This window comes from Mustela erminea, chromosome 3 (genome assembly GCF_009829155.1).
Source record: "Mustela erminea isolate mMusErm1 chromosome 3, mMusErm1.Pri, whole genome shotgun sequence".
Lineage (NCBI taxonomy): Eukaryota > Metazoa > Chordata > Mammalia > Carnivora > Mustelidae > Mustela > Mustela erminea.
The window spans coordinates 132,296,330-132,319,050 of record NC_045616.1 but is presented as its reverse complement, the minus strand read 5'-3'; the positions used below and the strand labels follow the sequence as shown (position 1 = coordinate 132,319,050).

Genomic DNA, 22,721 nt, shown 5'->3' with positions numbered 1-22,721 from the left:
TAAATATTGATATTTCAAACAAGAAAATTTATTGTACAATTTTATACAGTCAGGGAAAATAATCTAGAGCAACTTATAAATTCCCTAAAAAACAATCTTACATGCTATTCATAACATTCTTTAGTACTGTTTTGTTACAACTGTCAAACTATTTTAAAGATTTAGAATGCCAACAATCTACCTCAATCAAGCCCTGCCTAATGATGCCATATGGGATGTAAGATTTCATTATAGTTGAATTCTAACAGTAGTGGAATTCTAACCAGATCCAGTGTTGACAACAAAGAAAATGGGTAACTACATTGGCTTTTATTGTATTCATCTTAGTATTTTTTGTTCAGGTGGTTTTTAGATGAAATAAAAAATCAGTAATTTAGTTGAGACAAAGATCACATTTGAATGCTAAGATGTGTTTAAGCACTGTATTTTATAATTAGACACATTGTCAAAAAGATGCACAGGTGGTCTATGAATAGGTGCTTTTTTTCTTAGCTTTCCCAGAAGTTAAAAAATTTAAGCACAATGTAACATGAAAAATGATGTTTTTCTTTATCATCCATCTTTTACATCAAAGTATTTTAAATTATATGCTTAAATATACCCCAGTCAAAACAAACATGAACACATCTCAGAGATACTGTACTACGAAGATTGATTTCTACCCTATCACCAATGTATAGTTGTGTTGTACGTGGAATTTCAGTCACCTTGTCAGGAGAATTCACAATGAAAATGAGATTTCTGCTGTGGGTGGAGAAGATGGACAAGAGTTAGGGGAAAAGATTTATACAACACACTTATCTCTTATTTGGAAGGTGCCAGTCAGAGCACAGATGCACAAAGCTCTCCATCCAGCCACAGTCCACAGTCCACCAAGCATTCATTCATTTAAGTGGTAGCACTGCAAAAAGCAGGGAAGGGGGGATGGAGAGTGTGCTCTCATCTTTTTGTATAAAATAATTTAAAACTGAAAAACTACAAACGCATCTCAAGAGAAAATATAATCAAAGTAAAAGCAATGGAGTTTATTTCAGTGAAATTAAATTAGATATATTAAGCTCCCATATCCCCCAACCTGTAGAAAAGTTCCTCTCGGTGAGAAATCATTTATTTTAATGGCAAAATTTTTTACATATCAGTAAAATCTGTTATATTTAAAACTATGTATACAGTACATTTCTGGCAAAAACCTTATACATCTTTCAGTTGTCAAGACAAAGTAAAAATATGGTTGCAGAAAATCACAAAAAATATAAATTGCTGAAAAGATAATAAAAAAAGATTAAAAATCATTGCATTGACTCCCTTTATCTTCAGTTAGTAAGAATTTGCAGACTACAAATTTTTGAAAGTTCTGATGCAACCTTGACATATTCAACCAAAAGTTGTCATTTCAAATATCCCAGCTTAAAAAAGAATTTACTGCAATAATCTGTGCGTTTATCATACTATTTGTACAAGTGCAATATTTAAATATCTTCAAAATAAAATTCAGTAACTAAAAGGAATCACAATAACTTAATAAGAAGCAAAGTTTACAAAATTAACAATTTTTAGAAGGTCCTATTTAATTGGTTCCTCCTTTTGTTCTCCCGAACTCCCCTCAACAGCTTATAGAGACATTATGAAGATGCCTTAGTTATATACAAATTTGTAACTTTAAAAATACAGTCTTCTGTTCTTAATATCAGGAACATAATGCTGCATTTTACAGACCTTACATTAAGCCAATATTCCCCAAAACACGGGACCACATACAAGTTATAAATACACTTGTGAACTTATTATTTAAGTTGAACTCCTATTAGTTTATACAACTTTCAGATTCTAAGTTGAATAGAGAAGCCCTGGACAAAAAGAAACAAGTTTTGAATTCAGTGCACCTTTCTAGGGGCGCTGGAACCAAATCTACGACAGTTAAGTATGTAAGCTATCAAGACACTTGAGTACATTACTGTCTGAATACATAGGTGCTCACTGTATTTGCCAAAAACATTTCTATAATACAAAGATATGAAATGAGAAATAAGATAGCTCTTTTGCAATGGAAAAATGATCGATACCAAAAAAATCAATACCTTGGAGTTAAAATAGTATAAGGCAATTATGTGTGATATAGTATTTTTTTATTATTAGCATACACAGGACACCAATTTTAACTGATATGACTTTAAATTTTCATTTACAACTATTACGGAATGCTACTAGGAAAAAGGAAAGAGCAAGGAAAAGAAAATATAGAGATCGTACAAAGATATTTAACCATCTTTAGGCAGTTCCCATAATGCTACCTTTTAAAAAGTGACTAAAATCCAAAACGTATGTGACCATTTAGAAGCACTAACCAATCTGTTCCATATTATACTAAAATAATAATGTCCTATCTGACTAAGGAGACAGAACCAAATGCAATGTGTAAACTCACTGAATCCTAGTTTGAAATAATGAGCTATATAAGAAATTTGGAGGGCAACTGGGGCATGGTTGGATGACATTAGGGAATTACTAATTTTATGTTTTAGGAAAATGTCATTATTTTTAGGAAATGCTTGAAATGTTGAGGGTGATTACGTCAGCAACAGCCAAGTGGTTCAGGGGGAAAAAGCATAAACACACACACACACACACACACACACACACACACACATACACAACTATATCTATATATATAGATACAGATATAGATATAAACCAAACATGGCAAAACGTTGACCAATGTGGAATCTAAGTGGTAGATACACATGTGATCCAACCTACAGCCTTTCAATTTTTCTGTTTTTAAAAATGTTCACAATAAAATTTGGGAGAAAAAGTCGTATCTGAGCATTTAAACAATTTGTAAGAAATGTTCTTTCTGTGTGCTAAATCAATTTAAAAGATACATAACTGAATGACTAGAAACTTTTTATATACATTCAATACTGACATGAGCAGCGAACTTTGTGAGATTGACAAAAACATGATTTATAGTATATGCAGCTCAGCTCTTATGACAAAAAGAGATTTATATACAGAATATAGTAAGACAAACTAAGATTTACCTTAGTGCCTAGAGTATCTGAATATATAAGTTCTGTGCATTTTTGGACTTACCAAGCTAAAGAGAAAATTTTAATTGTGTCTAATATCTTTGATGTGCTCACCAGATATTAAAAAATATTAAGGGAAGAGATATGGAATAGTCATCCAGACTGTCACTACAGTTAGAAGATACTTGCTATTTAAGAAGATAAGGAGCCCCCAAAACAAAATCACCTATAAAGATCTCTGGGGATTCTAGGCAAATATTTATTGAATAAATTTATGAAGCAGTTATATAACACATCAACATGTAATAATATATGAAGGCCTTTATGGTAAATTAATATTCTACAAAGCCCTGTCTACACTAAATATAAAATAGCCAAATATCAAGTGAGCCTGAGAGACCTATAATTCATTGTGAATATTACATTATGCTATATGCCTACTGAACAATGAACAAAATTATCTTAATTCATTTTTGCACATTAGGCTTTTAACTATTAATCATATTCCAATTCCTGTGCAAACTGCATTCCAAAAGGCCAATCCTCAGTTATAATTAGGTATAACTTGATTATATATGGAAGCATTTGGCTATTATTTATTATGCATGCTTATTGCTATCAAAGAAATAAGCAAAGTTTTAGGTTTACTGTGCAAGAATTTTAATTAGATTTGCACACATCTCAAAAAATTCTATTGTGTGACTTCCAGGTCTCGGAGTTAAGTCAACAGGAGAAGAGTCAAGTGAGGTCACAGATGAGGTAAGAGAAGCTTCTGAGGATTTTCCTTGAGCCTCAGCATCTGAATCATTCCTTTGGCAAGATCGATAGTTGCTTACAGATCCCGATCTCTGTGGAGTAGCAGTTCCTGATTTGGCTTCAGTAATTTCATCTGGACAAAAAAAAAATTCAATGTATTATAATCCATGACACCCCCCAAAAGTTTAATAGCATTTAATTTGCTTCTTTCAGACCAATGACCAGCTACTAAAACCATGTTTATGCTGAATACTTTCTAAAATAGAGGTGATGAGTCTGTGTTAAAACCATTTGCCTTTTTTCCTTACAGTATGTATTCTCCTGATGGCTGATCAAGATTGGGTACAGTACACAGTTACTCATCAGTCTTGCAATCCAAAGCTAAAAGCCCAATAAACTAATAACCATGGGACTCAATAAACATCCTTCCCTAGTGATAAAAATTAATCCCTCTGTATTAAAATCATAGAATAAATGCACTTAAAATTTGGAAATAACACTGGAAATCATCTCATCCCACCCTTTGTTCTACTGATAAATAAATAGAAACCCCAGAAAGTGAAGTGACTTGCCATAGGCAATAAATGAACAGAGAGGTAAATCTAGAACCTGTATCTCCTATCATTTCAGTGCTTTTCACTCTCCCATTTGCTCTTCATAGTTAAGATCTCATAGAAGAGAATGATTCTAACAAACAGAAATCAAGGAAAAACTAAAGTTGGAAACAGAGTACAAAAACAGTAAATGTTCAAAGTGCCTGGGTGGCTTTGTCAGTTAAGCATCTGCCTTCAGCTCGGGTCATGATCCCAGGGTCCTGGGATCGAGCACTGCATCGGGTTGCCTGCTCAGCAGGGAGCCTGCTTCTCCTCTCCCTCTGCCTGCCGCTCCCTGCTTGTGTTCTCTCTCTCTCTCTGTCAAATAAATAAAATCTTTAAAACAGAACAAAACAGTAAACACCCATTCAACTGGCAAACTCAGAGGCTAATAAACCCAAGGTTATAAATCTGATCCAAATACAATAAGAAATATAAAATACATTCCATATCGCAGACAACATTAGTATGTTGTTAGCAGATAAACAGCATCTGGACAGAGAGAGAAGCAGACAAACAGCTCCAGCCACTCTATCACCACTCAAACCTGTGTCTTTCTGACACTAAAAAGGTACTATCCTTTGGTTTATAAAGACAAAAAACTCATAGGTAAATCTCATCTAACAGTTCCATATAACCTTAGATGAACAGAGTAGTAATAAATCTTAATTCAATTGATTTGGCCAGTGAAGAACTGCTATATACTTGTACTTAATTAAAGGCTCTGCTGTGAGAGAACATATATATAGTTATACTCTTTAATAATGCTGGGATAGAGTATTTACTTGAATTGTGAATCACCTGTGTTCCATCAGGCTTTTTAACAGATAACATAAATTAGTTTTTAAGAGTGTACATACATGGGAAATCTGAATTAATATAAATTTCAGGGGTGCCTGGGTAGCTCAGTCAGTTAAATATCCAATTCTTGATTTCGGCTCAAGTAATGATCTCAGGGTCATGGGATAAACCCCACATAGGGCCCCATGCTCAGTGGGGAATTTGCTTGGTGTTCTCTCTCTCCCTATACCCCTTTCCCTCTTACTCTCTCTCTCAAATAAATAAATTTTTGAAACATTTTTTTAAAAGATTTTAGTTGCTTATTTGAGAGAGAGCATGAGCAGGGGGAGCAGCAGAAGGAGAAGAAGCAGCAGACTTCCCACTGAGTAGGGAGCCCAATGTGGGACCAGATCCCAGGACCCTGAAATCATGAACTGAGCCAAAGGCAGACACTTAACCAACTGAGCCACCCATGCACCCCTAAATAAATAAATCTTAAAAAAAAAAAAAAATTCAAACCATGTTTGGTATCACAACATTTATGAAAAGTCTATTATAATCTACTCATATATATATACACTGGCACACTGGCATACAAGGTATTTTTCCCATTTAAAAATAACAACAACAAAATAAAATAAGAACAAAAACGTCTGCTTTCTGCAATTAATAATTTGCCTCAATCGGTCTAAATAGTTAAGTATAGTTATGTATAGCAAACTATACATAATGGTAATCAAAGATATATTTTCTAAGTACAGGTTTTCAAAATATTGAAACAGTAAAACAATAATGTTTCTTTAAAAAAAACTCAAGAACGTACTTTAAAGATTTTATACTGCAGTAATGTCATCATTTTGATGACCAACTAAAATAAAATACCCAACTTAAAAAGTATGAATATTTCAGTGATTTGACCATCGATTGTCTCTGATTGTTTATGACTGTAGATAAACAGAAATGGACAACAATCTAAAATTAAAGTTAACAACATCACTTTCAACTAATTATGACAGTTATCTTGAACATAAGATGCTTTAGTCCCAGGAATTCTTACACAGTGACTTCATATAAAAGTTATCTATTATTGGGGCATCTGGGTGGCTCAATCAGTTACGCGTCTGCCTTCAGCTCAGGTCATGATCCCAGTGTCCTGGGATCAAGCCCTGCATCGGGGCTGGGCTCACTGCTCAGCAGCAGGGAGTCTGCTTCTCCCTCTACCCACCACTCCCCCTGCTTGTATGCTCTCTTTCTCTCTGTCAAATAAATAAATAAAATCTTAAAAAAAAAAAAAGTGGTTATTTAAGAACACTTTATTGAGAGACAGATAAAATTGGAATCATGCAGCTCTCACAAAACTAATAAAGGATGCATATCTTTGATATATCTCTAGCTTCAGGCTGGGAGCAAAAGACTGGGTGAGAGGAGAAAAATAACTGTTAAGTCCCTAACCTGTCCAAAACACTTCTCTCTCAGTCCCCTGCAAGCTTAATTGACAAATAATTTCTTGTTCTGTGAGCTACTAATCAAATCTGTTCACATTGCCTTATCAATCAACTCTAAAAGCTAACTGTACTTTAATTTTTAAATGAAAATTAAAAATATTAAATATCAGATATTAAAAATACTTAATAAAAAAATCAACGTTTATTTCCAAATAAAACATTTTATCTTACCAAAATGAACCACACCAAAAACCAGAAATGTGGCAGAAACTATCACTTTAGGATCAGATTGCATCTGACTTTAAGATAATCTTAAAAGGACAATATACTGTAAGATTACAAGAAAAACACGATTCATAAATGCTGACATCACAGAGGCACAAAATCACATTTTATACTCCTTTGCTACTGAATTACTAGGAACAATCCAAGAAGCTTTGAAAGAGGTAAGCAGAGCCTCAATCGAGGCGGTTGTGTTCTCTCTGCTGTGAGCTTTCTCGCTACCTGAATTCAACTGGGTGAACTAGGAGTGGCCAAGTCAGGTCAAGATCCAAATCCAAACAAAGAAAAGATGACCGAGGGTCTAACCAGCATCTGGGTGCACAACCACCCAGGGAGAGCGACCGAAACAAGAGGAGGCACCACCTGAGAGTCAGGATGTTCTACTCATCAATGGAAGGCAACTGAAAGAGCATCTGTGGCTCAAGGACCGGGCCAGAAGCGAATCTCTAGGATCTGCCTCAGGCAAAGGCTGGGGGTGTAACTGAAGATGACCCTGACGTCAAGGGGAGAAATCTGCCCTTTTCAGAGCCCATTAAAATGCCAGAAGCAGGTGAAGGACAGCCCCAGATTTAAACAAGACAAGCTGAAACGTGCAAACTACTCTTATGTGGGGGTACTTCACTGTGGAAATTCTCTCAATAAACCTTCTCCAAAAGGGCGGGGGGGGGGGGAGCAGCAGCAGCAGCTTCAAAAGAATCAAAGACTGAAAAGCCAATTAGGTAACAAGTCTAGTATGTCAACTATGTTATTCTGTGGGATGTACATACCGTCAATACTACGGAAATCCAGTAAGTATGTTCTACTGTCCACTTGGTATAACTGTAGGCTCATTTTGGAATATGTACTTGTCACAGGATTCTTCCTTCGAACACGCAAATAATAGGGGTTTACAACCTAGTGTATGGTATGGACAAAAACAAAATCAAAAGCAGTTCTTCTAGAAAACACTTTATAGACTACAAGTTTGCCAAATGTGCTTATAATCAGACTGCCCTTTCTTTCTTACCTTCCATTCATAATCCAGCTGTTTAATTGCCCTACAAACTTCTGCCATGATATCATTCGGTCGACTTTGACTCCTAATTCCCAAATGCCATTTTGCTTTCCTTACACCTTGATGTTTGGATTTCTGTGGATTTAATTCATCGAGGGTATGGCGTGCCCTTGGTGTTTCAGCAACCAAGAATGGTACTCTTTCAGGATGGGGCCGAGTCAAATGGTGATCATCAAGAAAAGAATCAGGTGGGCTTGTTGCCAAGTAAAAATCTTTGGCCTCATTCATTATTCTCCTGTTATCTATTATGAGGTGGTAGGCAACTGCCAAAGGGTCCTGGTGATTTCTGTTATAAAGGCAGCTGAGAACCTCCTCTTCTGAACACTCAAATTTTTCACATACTTCTTTTAAGGCTTCATCATCAATCATGGTTGAACTATATGATGGATCCTCCGGAAAAAGATATTTTGGAAGGTCTTGTTTAAACCATTCATGTTCCCTGAGAGAAAATGGCAGGGTCAGGAGGAGAATTTTGAGTAGAGATGAGACTGCAAGTAACAGTTTGGGGAGTTTAGGATATGAATTCATTTATATTTGTATTCATATTATATTTTCATTTTTTTCAAACAGACTTTCCTCTTCTGGCTCACATTTCATTGTATACACTGGAGGAAATGCTTCAACCTCCTTCTGGTTTTAAGGAGAAAGCAGTGCCGTACCAACAGGAAAAGAAATGTCTCCACTTTTATTTAAAGTTTTGGTACAAATGACTGACAAATAAATGACAAAGACCAGCTAATTTCCAGCTCAGAAAAACAACATATTCTGTGGCTTCATTATAATTCTCTTTTAATATAATGTCAGGTGAAAAAACCCTAACAACAAAAACAGGTATCATTCACTGAATGCTTACCATGTGGCTGGTTTCAGGCTAAGTACTTACTGTACATTATCTCACTTCACAAAACAGTTCTATGAAGATAAAAATATCTCTGCATTTTTAATGAAGGAACTGAGAGTTTCCTAACTTCATATATAAAAGGATATGTTTCACCTGAATTATGTCCAAAACTGCTAAAACTAGAAACATAAAGAAAGCAAAACACCCAAAAGAATAAGGACTATCTTCTGGGTGACAGAATTAGAAATCATTTTAGTTCTCTATTTTTTGGGTGTCTTCTAAGTCTTTTTCAGTTGTCACACATTACATTCAAATTGGAAAAAATATGTAAAACACAAGAAAAAGGATCTCTCACTTAGATATTTTAAATTTTAGAGAATGATTTGTCCTTTTCCACTGGTGGTGAACATGCCCTTCCATATTAAACTTATAAACCAGTAATTTCACATGTGATTCAGTATGTACTAGCCCAAAATTACACCTTAAATTAAAATTCTTTATAACTTGAAATGAACAAAAGAAGAAAAGAGTAATTTGAAAAGATCAGAACTCAAACAGCGAAACAGAAATTTACTACTACTGAAAAGTATTAATCCTAATGAGAATACATGAAAGTCAAATATGAGGCATACTACAGAAATCTTGAAGAGTCACTACAAATGTAAATCTCACCAGGGTCCTTTTTACTTCACACTAGTGGTTTTTTCAAATTTAAAAACAATACAATATTCATTGTTACAATTTCAAAAGAAAGATGCTAAGTGAAAAAGCAAAAGCCCTCCTTACTACTAATCTTCTTTCCCTAAGGTGCCTGTTCAGTGTGTATTTTTAAATTCCAAAATAAAATAAATGTGCCTATATACTGTATTTTTTAATATAAAAATGGCATTATGTTGTACATACTGTCCTGCAACTTTTTCTTTCACTTAACTTGTATCATTGAAACTATTAGATCTGATAATCTCCAAGCTGCATTATTACCTGATATCTTTGATTGTGGCCCTCTTCATGGGATCCACCTGTAGCATATGTTTCAAAAGGCTAATCACAGACGGATTTAAATACTGAGGGGTATAAAAGATCCCATCACATATCTTCTTAAAAAGAGTTGGCACATGATCATCATCAAATGGAAGGGTTCCACATAATAAAGCATAGAGAATAACCCCACTGCTCCATATATCTACCTCTGGACCTGCATACAATCTGTAACAGGACACATTAATTGGATTATGTAATCATTAGAAACTTGAGAGTCAATCAATCAAAAATTTTAAATATGGATACTTTATAAAAAGCATTATTAGAGTGTGGTTTCTTTGGTCATCGCTACACACTACACATAAAGATTCTATACTAATTCTATCAGTATCATCTTTGAAAACAAAAGTCAAGAATTTTTTAAAGTTTAGACTATAGCTAAAATTCCGTTCTTACTACCTTTCTGTGGTCCTTATAACATCAGTTAAGAATGTTCTTTAGTGATGAACTCTAAACCCACTTCTCCCAATAGCCCAAGACCTCCTACCGAGGCAAAAAGGACCTGAGGCTGTGGAAGAAAGCCCACCAGACTGGTTCACAGAAGATTCTAAACTGGTATTTGCAATACAATGTAGCCAACTGACTTAACTACTGAAGGCTGTTAGCTCAGTCTGGTTTTGGGGAAAGGAGGTCTATAAACTGATGAAATAAATTGTTGAAATGATCCATAAATACTGCTTTGAGTAAAAGTTCCCACTCATCCAGACCTCACAGGAAGACCTATCCAAACTGAAAAAGGAGACTTCATTAATGACCCACGTATATATGCATATTTATAATACATTTCTTCTATTTAATTAACACTACCACAAGGTCTTGAACTGTTTTCTTCCAAAACAATTTACATGACACAAATGAATTTAAAAGCATTTTTTGAACATTAAGCTGATATAAAAAGATAATGATGAACCTTGATAAATTTAAAATTAAATACTTCTGCCTTATTCATAGTCATGCCTTTACCCAAATATAATTTCTCTGAGCAGACTAGGCAAGCAAGCTTATGAAAACAGACAGAAAATACCATAGTATATCTGCATTGTGAATTAGAATGTGAATCATTCAAAGAGGATTTGAGTATAAAGTTATTAAAAGTTAATTACAAAAATTAGTAAACCTAACTCTTCGATTTTTGTAGGAGAGTGAAGAACAATTTTTTTTTTTTTTTTTTTTTTTTTTTTTTAAGATTCCATCCATTTATTTGACAGAGAGAAAGATCACAAGTAGGCAGGGAGGCAGGCAGAGAGGGGCGGAGGGGCAGGGAGCCCCACGTGGGGCTCGATCCTAGGACCCTGACATCATGACCTGAGTCCTAGGCAGAGGCTTAACCCACTGAGCCACCCAGGTGCCCCAAGAAAAATTACTCTTCAAAAAATTCAATTTTCCTGCCATCTAAGCTATGTACTGTACAAAGATCCTCATGCTCTCAATGCTGATGGCCAATAATTAAGAGGTTAGAATTCTTACAATACTGTAGTCTCTAGAAGATTTAAAAATGAAAAATTCAAAATAAAGAAGTCTGAAGATTTTAGCATACTTCAGTCCAATTCCCCAGGACACCTTACCATAAACATAAAGCTACTACAAAATGCCTTTCTATCAGGGCCACCTGGGTGACTCAGTCAAATTAAGCATCCGACTCTTATTTTGCTTCAGCTCATGATCTCAGGGCTCTGGGAACGGGGCTGCGCTCAGCGGGGAGTCTGCTTAAGGATTTCTCTCCCTCCCTCTCCCCCTACCCCACCCTCAACTCATGCATGTGTGTGCACTGGCTCACACACTCTGGATTGCGCTGTAAAATAAGTAAATATATCTTTAAAAAAATGCCTTCTATCTGAAAAATTAAAGGTATACATTACAGGTTTAACTCTTCACCTAAGTAAACCATTTCTAACTAGTAGGTTATTTCTATATTCAAATTTTTAATGTGTGACCTCTAGAAGTTGCTGGTGTTAGGATCTGTGAGCTGCTGTGGCTCAGTCAGTTGGGCCTCTGCCTCTTGATTTTGGCTCAGGGCTCGATCTCAGGTCTTGATTCTTGAGATTGAGCCCCCCCTGCACCATCAGACGCCATGCTCTGCAGGGAGTTTGCTTAGGATTCTCTCTCACCCTCTCCCCTCTCCAATCTCACATGCACACATGCACATGCTCTCTCTCTAAAATAAATAAATCTTTTTTTTTTTTTTAAGATTTTATTTATTTATTTGTCAGAGAGAGCGAGAGCAAGCACAGACAGAGTGGCAGGCAGAGTCAGAGGGAGAAGCAGGCTCCCCGCGGAGCAAGGAGCCCGATGTGGGACTCGATCCCAGAACACCGGGATAATGACCCGAGCCGAAGGCAGCTGCCCAACCAACTGAGCCACCCAGGCGTCCCTAAAATAAATAAATCTTTAAAGAAAAAGAAACCTGCTAGTTTTAAACCGTCAATTTCTTCTACTGGGAGAAAAAGTGAGACATATTCTCATCTAACTACTTTATATACAGTATTGACTTCCAAACCAATATTCTCTTCTATAAATGGAATCCTTAATTCTTACTCACTTATGTTTTAGTCTTAAAACATAACACTTTCTGGATAAGGAAAGAATAAGCCTTACATGTCTTTCCTTTCACTAGAATTTACTATAGATAGATAAATCTAAGAGAAAAAGACAATTATAAATGTACTGGGGTGGAAGAAACGGTGTCAAATACTACCTTCCTGAAATTACTTCTGGGGCAGCATAATTGGGTGAGCCACAACTTGTTCTTAAAAATTCACCATCTGACATCATGTTTGAAAGACCTGAAAATGCACAAAATCAACTATTCAAGACTTTCCAAGGACAAAAATAAAAATAAAACTCCATTAAACAATAAAGTTTAATTTGCATTAAAGTGATAAATCATCATTTTGTCCTTTGTTTCAACAAATTCTGTCTTTACTATTCCCAAATATTTTGCCATTATGTCCTAAAATTTGTAATCTATTTCACTATTTAAAGTTAGTGCATTATTGGAATTTAATGAGCATATATTAAGCTACTGATTATTCTGCTTACTAGAATAAACTTGGCATATTTAAATTTATTAATATAGAAACTACTAGGAAAAAATGTACAATAGATGAGTAGAAGAATTAAAGTCCAAAGTTTCTATTAACCCCTGTTCTGATTCTTTAAAAAAGAAATAAAAAAACATTAACTTTGAATATCAAAGCTTCCGCACAGTTTTACTCCAAGAAGAAACCTCTGCCTCCTCAAAAATGCACTAAATAAAAATAATCATGACCGGAGCACATGGCTGGCTCAGTTGCCAGCATGCAGCTCTTACACTCAGGACTGTGAGTAAAAGCCCCAGGTTAGCTATAGAGATTATTTAAAAATAAAGTCTTAAAAAAAAAAAGAACAAAACAAATAATCATCATCATGACAACTGAGGAATAAGGAAGTCAAATAAGTCAGTCAGTTACAATATTGCAGCAGCAAATCAGTAGCTCAGAGCTGACAGTGCTCAATGAATCTCTAAAGATTATAATACATATATCCAAAACTGAGGAACGTAGTTATAACAATCTCCTCTGATTTGAACTGAAGCTAAGCAAAAGAGAGTTGCAGAGATTCATTTTCTTAGATTTAATAATGTCAGTGGCAACTTACATAGAAAATAAAGGAAAAATAAATTCATTGTTGACAATCAAAATAATATTCCTCCAAGCTGAAATTATGCTTTCCTATCATTTAAAATATTTTACTTTTTTTTTAAATTTTGTTCATATAATTTACCTCTGGCTTTCAGAGTCTGAGTAGCTCCATTCCAATCTCTTTCCTCTTGCTCTATACTTGATCAAAGGAAAACACTGGAAATAAGGTTGCTAACTTCTTCACAAATAGTCGCAAACCAAATGATGCTTCTAAGGCTGCCTACTTAAATTATTTACCCATTGTCATAAGACTCAATTTTTAAAACAAAAAGCTAAGAAGAGAATTCCTTATGTCTTCTTTTTGTATGTTCATAGACAAAATGATAAGGATACACTATTTTGGGGTACTCAATCCATTGTGTAGAAGTAAAAATTATCTGAAGAATGCTATAGATATTTGTTAAACATAATGAATATGGGAAACTATAAAAATCTCCTTACCAAAATCAGCTATCTTTGCATTCATGTGTGCATCAAGCAGGACATTTTCAGGCTTCAAATCTCTATGGACCACCATATGCCTGTGACAGTAATCCACACCAGAAAGGATCTGTTGAAACAGGCGCCGACTTTCTTTCTCATCCAGCTAAGAAAAGTAGAGAGGCATTTTAAAGATATGTTTTTCAGAAGAAATTCTTCTACCTACAATTCTCCAACCTATAAGACTGTCAAAATGCACGAAACCTCCCGAGATACTTTTGAAATGGGGACAAGATGGATATATACAGCACAAAATGCTAAGAGGACCCTGGAATCCAAATCAGTAACTTGACTTTCTATTACCATTCTTCCAAATACATTTTAATAGCTTGCTTTCCTCTGTATTTCATGCGCTATGTCAAATAGTTTCAATTTCTACCTGAAACTAAACCTATTTTCTCTCCTATAAATTGGATATGTTTAATCCTTCATTCCTTTAACAAATATTTATTGAACATCTTTAATGTGCCATGCACTGTTTCAGGCACTCAAGATACAGCAGTGAATAAAACAAAGACCCTCATCTAGTTGATGAAAATAGACAATAAAGAAATAAATATAACATCCAGGAGTGTTTTAAAGAAAAAGCAGAATAAGGGCACAAAGAATTATGCTGGGATGGATGATAATATTTTAGACTATATGAGGAAGTAACATTAAAGATTTTTAATGAATTAGTGAGCAACCAAATTATATGTCCTCAAAAAAAGACATTTAATTTTAACATAAAAAACCTTTTATTAATTTCTTCTATAAAATATAAAAAGCATGTATCTTTAAGTCTGTTTTCTGAAAAAAGTTATGTAGCAACTAACATTTTTAAAAATATTCTTTAAAAAGTTCTCATACAAAAAAACTTCTCATTCCATTTATCCATATTTTCTTACTTTATGATTCTTTTCCCCAGGAATAATTACCATTACTTGGATGAGCCTGCACCAAGAAGTAACATTTAATAAACAGCCTATTAATTCTCTAGACAAAGGACTCTAATATGCAATTCTCTAACAGAGGCCACAAATTAGCATTCTAAAACCAGACTTCTATACTTCACAAGACATGGACAATCTAGGAGAAAAGATAAACTTAATTTCTTTTGAAAGCAAAATTAAAACTATTGAAGTAGTATGGATACCCTTCTTCTAGAGAAAATAACAATGTGTTAGCAATCTCATTTATTTCTAGAAGAAATGTAGGTTCGCTTTTTTAATACAACTTTATGTCAAATATACTAAATGAACATAAGAATGTGTTCTAAATGTCAAAGAAAACTGATTAAACAAAATATAACAGGTAAACCAAAGAGGCTACAAAAATTAAAATTATACTATATTGACAATAAATACAATACAGAAGATAAAGGAAGGGAGGTCTACAAAAGAGTATTAGAAAAGTTAAAGCCTATTTCCAGTTAAACATGGCAGATTAAACCTTCTGTCTCCACACTTTGAAACACTTTAACTTAGCAAAAGTGTTTTAACAAAGACAAAAAAAGTGTCTTAGCAAAGACAGAAAGAGCAAGAGAAATGACAACAGTAATCAAGAGGAGTCAGTGAGCATTAAGGAGGACACTTGATGTCATGAGCCCTGGGTGTTATATGCAACTGATGAATCACTAAATTCTACCCCTGAAACTAATTAATACACTGTATGTTAACTAAATTAAATCTAATTTTTTTTTTTAAGAGGAATCACTAAACTGTAGAATAGATGAACAGTGATACAGACTTCACCAGAGAGAGCTGAACCCTAAGCCCACAGGGGTGGAAACCAATAGTAAACTAGCCTGCACACACAACCCTGGAAAAGCTTAGAAACCTTGGGAATTTGGGAAGGGAGGAAGGAGAGGAGAACTGAAAACAGGACAGTTGGTTAAAAAAGAAGTTTTAAACTCACCCCAACCAGTAAATGAGACCCATGATTCACTCTTTAGGAACCAGCTCTGTTCTCAAAGACACCAAGGCAGGGATGAAGCACCAGAAGGAAAACATGGGGATTAAGTGGAACTCAAATACTAACTACTGAGACTTGCAGGCCTCTTCCCAATTCAGCTCTCAGAATACTGAGGAAAAAGCTAATACCCTCAAGGAAATTGGAAGGTTTCTTCTGGAGCAACTTTCTGATCTAAGGAAAATATCTGAAATCATGGACATCTGGTATACCCTAATAAAATGGACAGATCCCTACCTGTTCAACCAATGGGAAGGCCCACCAATCAGTAAGTTCCACCTAACATGAGCTTGGCATTTAGCACCTCACTCAAATATAAGTGGACAACCAAGAATCACCAGACATCTGAGGAAGGGCCATGTACAAAACACCAAGGCCAGTAAAATGAAGCACAGAAGGTACAGTAACAATGCAGGAAATAGATGAAGACTTAATCACACACAACAACTGTTGACTCTTAACTATAGAGAACAAACTTATGGTTACCAGAGGGGAGAGATGAGTGGGAGTAAGGGGGGGGACAGGTGAAATGGTGATGGGGATTAAGAGCACACTTATCATGATGAGCACTGAATAATGTACAGAATTGGTGAATCACTGTATGTATATCTGAAACTAATATAACAGTGTATGTTACATATACTGGAGTTAAAATTAAAAACTTAAAACAAAAACCTAATTGTCATCCTCAGATAAGATTATTGTATCTATGGAGAACTGGCTATTTAAAACAAAGTCAGAAAACAAGAAAGATCTTTGAAATAGAAAATATGACAGCTGAACTGTTAGTATACAACAAGTAAAAATTGAAGAAAATTCCCATGATGTAAAGCAAAATGATCAAGAAATGACAAATGGAAAAGATAAGAAAACAAGATAGCAATTCAACTTGTGCCTGTTTCCATTTTTCCAGGCATAACATGGTGGGGCGGGGGGGGGGGGGGGGGGGGGGGGGGGGGGGGGGCGCGGGTGTTAGTGAACAAAGACGTGGAATACCTGAAAACTGAAATGAACCATGTCAAAAAATGGTAAAATCAAAATTAACTTGGTTATTTAATGAGCTTGGTTTTGATAAAAGTAAACAGATATGCTATATAGAACAAATGAATGATATAAAGAATTTTAGCTTGAGAGGGGAAAAAAATGGCTTCTTCTTAGCATACCACATAACCTGGGATGAGAAAATACATGGGCGGGGGGCAGGGAGACGCTGGTGAAGGGGGTGGTGGCAGTGTTCATTTTTTGGGTCTGTAACTTAAGATACTGCTCCAAATGCCTTTTAAAGTTCCTTCCAACTCTAAATTCTTTAAGTCTAATTCCTACCTCCTTCATGGAGCCTGTTCTTACTATTCCAGGTACATCAGATTTCTGAAACCAAAAAACGAATGCAATTTAAATGTGGCTAGGGTTGACTACCAAGGCCTAGATCTTTAAGAATTAATATATTTTGTAAGGATTAAATATATAATTCAAGATATATGTTACAAGTATTTCTATACCCCAAAGCACGAGTTGGAAGACTATGCGTTCTGGGGTCTCAATCCAATTCTGTCATTAATAAATCAAGTGATCTACAGTTAAAAACATAAACTGTGTATCCTGGCTTCCACATCTGTGTAAGCAGGCTAAGGAAGTAATCTTTAAGGTCTTTCCTAACTCTAAATAGTCTATGACTCTAGACAAATATATGACTAAGGGAACTGGTTATTAAGTAGACCTCTTAACAAAATCGCTTTCTGACATCTTGAAGCTAGTAAGGAATAAGGGGAGTTACAAAATATATACAGTATTAAATCAGAACTGCTTACCCTTCCATTTTTACAGATATAATCAAATAGCTCTCCTCCTGAGACATATTCCATCACCATGAAAATATCAGATGGTGTACTGATGACCTGGTACCTGGTGAGAGAAAACATTATCTACCAATATTAAAACATGTATATTCATCCATTCAGTAAATGTTTACTAAGCGCCTATAATACAGCAGGCACTGTGCTAGAAGCTGGGAAAACTGCAGGAACAAAACAAATTCTCTCCCTTCATGGAGTTCATGTTCCAGGAGCCAGGAAACAGACACTATATGAATAAGCAGTATCTCAGGTGGTGGAAAATGCTATGAAGAGAAACAAAGCAAACTAAGGGGAATCACTCATACGGGGGGTTTAAGGGAGGACTCTCTGATAAAGTAACATTTGACCAGAACCTGACAGAAGGGAGCAAACCACACCATGATCTGGAAGAAGGTGAACCAGGCAAAGAGAACAGCAAGTGAAAAGGTCCTGAGGGAGAAACCTGCCTGGCATGTTTGAGGAATGGAAAGAAGGCTAGAGCAGAGTGAGCTGGCAGAGACAAACAGGATATACAGTCAAAGAGGTAATTGGAGACCAGAGGAAAGAGAACCTTACAAGCCAGAATGAAGCTTTGGCTTCTACTCTAAGGGAAATGCAAAGCTATTGAAGTTTTTAAGCAAACTAGTCATGTGGTCTGATCTATTAAAAGGGTAACTTTACTTTATGGCAGCAACGTGAAGAATTGACTGTGGATGGTACAGGGGAAGCAAGAGGCTACTGCAGGAGTCCATGAGAGAGATGATGGTGGCTCAGACGAGGTTGATGACAATGAAGGAACTGAGAAACATTCAGATCCTAGATCTATTTTGAAGAAAGAGATGGAATGGATGGTAGGAAGTGAGAGAAACAACAAATTTAGGGATGGGTCCTATGTTTCTGCCCTGAGGAACTGGATAGTAACTCAGAGGGTGAAAACTGTGTGTAAGAGCAGGTTTGGGGGAGGGTAACAGAAAGTTCAATTCTGGCATCCAAATGGAGATGCGGAGTTGGCAGTGGGTGTATGAAACCGGGTTCAGGGAAGAGGTATAAAAGCAGGAGATGTGTACTAAGGGGTCATCAGCACCCATACGCACCTTAAAACCATGGTACCTCAGCAAATGAGAAGAGGTGAGAGTGAAACAAATTTGGAGCCAGCCAGGTCAGCAGTATAAAAGCCTTAGCATTGTAAGTGACAGCCCGCATAAGAAAACGGAGCAATAAATAAGTTCTATACAGACCTAAAATTGGCAACTGTAAAACCACCATAATACTACTACTGCCCCTCTGTATACTGGATTCCTGAAATTCTATCATTTGTTATTTGCTTTATCAGATATAAGCAGCTTGGGGAAAAACCCTTTCTACTGCCTTTCTCTTGTCTCTAGTGAGGCTAAATGACATGATATGAAATGTGGAGGTCAACATTTTCTACTAGCGAATCACTGTTGTTTCTACAGCAATAGGGGTACATAAAGTGATCAGACAGCATGTCCAGAAGATAAGAAAGAACGAGCAAGTTAACAGCTGATAAGCACAAGGGCAAAACATGGATATAGGTTTAAATGACCATGAATGGGGTTAGATAAATACATGAACAGGCATAAATTTTAAAACCTTGAGAGATGATTCAAGAAATGTCAGTCATCTTTCTCTCTTGTCAGATTAAGCAGGTTAACGAAAATGATTAAAAAATGATATGACTATATTTAATATAATCAGCTCTTACAGTTTAATTATATGAGGATGCCTGAAAAGCTTGAGGTTCTGAATTTCTCTGCGGATTTTTCCTACCACATCAAGGCTTCGAATCTTCTGTCGATTCAGTATCTTCACAGCAACTTTATGCCCAGTCAATTCATGTTTGCCAACTGTAGGAAAAATAATTTTAACAAATTAGTGCCAGACTTGATTAATAACATTTTAGATGTATTCTAAGAGTAGTAATCTCCAAAAATACTGAGCAAATTTAAGTTCCTTTCAGTTCTGCCTGATTTGCCCCTAAATGTTTACATGTCCAAGAGTGATTAAATGGGAGAATACATAGGAAATTGATAATGGTGGTTCTTTCAGAAAGGGAAACTAGAAAACTAACCGAGAAAGAAAAGAGATTTCCCTTTTGCTGTATACCTTTTGTCCTTTTAAATTCTTACTTATTTTTTAATAATTCTATTATTATTTTAAATTCTTACTTATTTCTTAAGCTATCATACATACAAACTGAACTTCAAAAAAAAAAAAAAACCACACAATTATTTTCTTCTGGTGAACAGGTCTATGGATTTTAACATAAAGAAATTGGTAAAGCCCATTAAAATCAAATACAAACAGTTTCATCATCCCAAAAACTCCCTGATGCTACCAACACACTTCCCCCATCCATAACCTTTTGAACCTTTCAAATTTCCATTCATGAACATGCAGTTTCTATTTTTAAGAACAACAACCAAAAAAAAAGTGATTTTCTTTCAATTTGAATGCTAGGCTCAGATAATCAATGGTGATAACAGAATTTATTCTCCAAAAATTTAGCTTCTATTTGCCTTTTCTCAAGAACCCACCAGAGAATATATATTCTACCAAAAACAGGAAAATAAGCCAAGAACATAATATCCAGTAAAGAAGGGACCCAGTAAAGGAGAAAAACTAAGAGAATCCCCAATATATGGTAATGAGGCAAAGTCCTAGGTAACAGATGTGTAGAAGGCTTAGAGACAACAAATCTGGACAGAAATGTGACAGAGGATCCAAGACAGCTGGGGGAAGGGGAGACTAATAAATTATCTTACAGGTTTGAAAGTATTGTATTGAGAAAGATTTTGACAAAGGCATTTGAAGAAACAGGGACATTCAGCCTTAGGTTCAAAGAAAACTAAGCGAATGGAAAAAACAAGGTAATTTAATAACTCCAGGAAAAATTATAAAGAAAATAGTCACAGATTTGGATTGGCAAATAAGTCTTTACATAGTCACAATTATTAAATGCTAAATATGGATTTTTTTAAGTATGATATAATTATATTAGGAGAATGACAGTGTAGAGGAAAAGGTGTAAGAGAACTGAAATCCTTATGTACCACAATAGAAAGTCAACAACAACAAAATCCATCAATAAGAATTAAGAAATAGCTTGTGTGCATGCACAGGTTAATTAGAAATATGGAAGTTAAAAAAAAAAAAAACACACCACAACCTAGAGGTAAATACTAGAAGAAAAGAGTTGAGGGTAAAGGTACGGAATTCTGTTTTTTAGCACTAGTTGACTTTTTGAAATATACATGTATCAAGTTTTGTTTCTGGGTTTTTTGTTTTTTGTTTTTTATTTTCTGTTTTTAAATAAGTGACTTAGGGGGTTAGCTTTTTAGGAAGAAAATGTTCTCTTCTAAATTAGGACATAGTTTGTAAGACCAATAGCTGAGAGCTTTCCCTGGCAATCTTTGTAATTACCAGCTGAAAAGCAAAGATAATGATAAATAAGAAATCCCTTCTTAGTTATTTATGTTTGTTATGTACTAAACTGTGTCTCCCCCAAAATTCATATGTTGATACCCTAATCCTGGTCTCAGAATAAGACAGTATTTAGAGACAGGGCCTTTAAAGAAATGACTATTAAAATGAAACAGTTTTGGTAGGTCCTAATCCACCCTGACTCATGATATCCTTCTAAGAGGAAATCTGGACACACGGAGAGACAGCAGGGTACACACAGGAAACTGTGTGAGGACACAGGGAGGAAGCCACAATCTGTGAACTAAAGAGAGGCCTCAGAAGGCACCAACCGTACTGAAATCTTGATCTCAAACCTTTAGCCTCCATACTGTGAGAAAATATCTGTTGTTAAAAGCCATTCAATCTGCGGTATTTTGTTATGGAAACCCTTAGCAGATTGATACAATACTTCTTACTATTTCCAAGTAGAAAACTCAACACTGGTATTTTAAACTTACGTTTAAAATATTATTTTACACCAAGAATTTGTCTTTTTTATTCCAATCTAATTAGGCTTTCCCACTTGATCTGGGATTTGGGATGGAGCTGAGCCTGCCCACCCTTTAAAAACCCTCAAGGATTATGAACCACTGCAGGTTTTTAAAGCAGGGGAGCAACAAGATAATTAAATTATCTTTCTAAAAGACAAAAGACTCATTGCTTGCTCCTCACTCACTATGTGCTCTTGATGATTTAACAATAACAAGCATAGAATTATAGAAACTAAAGAGAACTCTACAGAACTTCAGGTCCAATGGTTTTCAACAATTCAACATTTTCCCCCAACAGGCCAACCAAGATAATGAGTGATGGGCTCTTCTGCCCCCCAAGACACCCCCTGCAGTTGAGAGAGGCAGGGGATGGGGTAATTCCTCATTACTTTGAATTTTTTTTAAGCATTTGCTACTTTCCCTAAATGTTTTAATTAATAATATTAAATCCAAGGTTAGATTATACAGATATTTCACATTTGGTGAAAAAACTCTTTGTTAAGTAAGACTCAAAGAAAAGTATTTAAGTCAGAGTAAGTCTGAATCCTTTTCAAAAATATGATTTACCACCTAAGTTTACCTTCCATTTTGTCCAGATTTTTTAACCTGTACAATCCTTCTATAATGCAGATCTTTTCAGAAAATGAGCAAATGTGTAACTGCACCATAGTCAACTCTCAGAATCAAAAACTCACAGAATCAAAAAATTTTTAAGCTACTACAATGTGGGGACGCCTGAGTGGCTCAGTCGATTAAGCCGCTGCCTTTGGCTCAGGTCATGATCCTGGAGTCCTGGGATTGAGTTCCGCATCAGGCTCCTTGCTCAACAGGGAGCCTGCCTCTCTCTGTGTCTCTGCCTGCCACTCTGCCTGCTTATGCGCTGTCTCTCTCTCTCTCTCTCTCTGTCTCTGACAAAAACATAAATAAATAAAATCTTTAAAAATAAATAAATAAAATAAACTACTACAATGTAAATGGAAT

At 35.5% G+C, this 22,721-nt stretch overlaps 1 protein-coding gene across 5 annotated transcripts in view; it reads right to left on the bottom strand.

Annotated features, from left to right (window-relative positions):
- Positions 1 to 1,001: 1,001 nt before the first annotated feature.
- Positions 1,002 to 22,721, bottom strand: part of PRKAA1 (protein kinase AMP-activated catalytic subunit alpha 1) — a 32,422-nt gene continuing 10,702 nt past the window's right edge. For 3 of the 5 annotated variants that reach the window (XM_032337518.1, XM_032337520.1, XM_032337522.1), the window contains 9 exons: positions 19,490 to 19,631; positions 17,740 to 17,833; positions 17,255 to 17,299; positions 13,943 to 14,087; positions 12,517 to 12,604; positions 9,762 to 9,986; positions 7,892 to 8,378; positions 7,653 to 7,779; positions 1,002 to 3,918 (listed from right to left, as the gene is read on the bottom strand). In XM_032337518.1, coding sequence (XP_032193409.1) covers positions 3,674 to 3,918; positions 7,653 to 7,779; positions 7,892 to 8,378; positions 9,762 to 9,986; positions 12,517 to 12,604; positions 13,943 to 14,087; positions 17,255 to 17,299; positions 17,740 to 17,833; positions 19,490 to 19,631 — 1,598 coding nt within the window. In that variant the 3' untranslated portion in view covers positions 1,002 to 3,673. The remainder of the gene's footprint in view (positions 3,919 to 7,652; positions 7,780 to 7,891; positions 8,379 to 9,761; positions 9,987 to 12,516; positions 12,605 to 13,942; positions 14,088 to 17,254; positions 17,300 to 17,739; positions 17,834 to 19,489; positions 19,632 to 22,721) is intronic. The other 2 variants (XM_032337519.1, XM_032337521.1) reach the window with 2 other exon arrangements.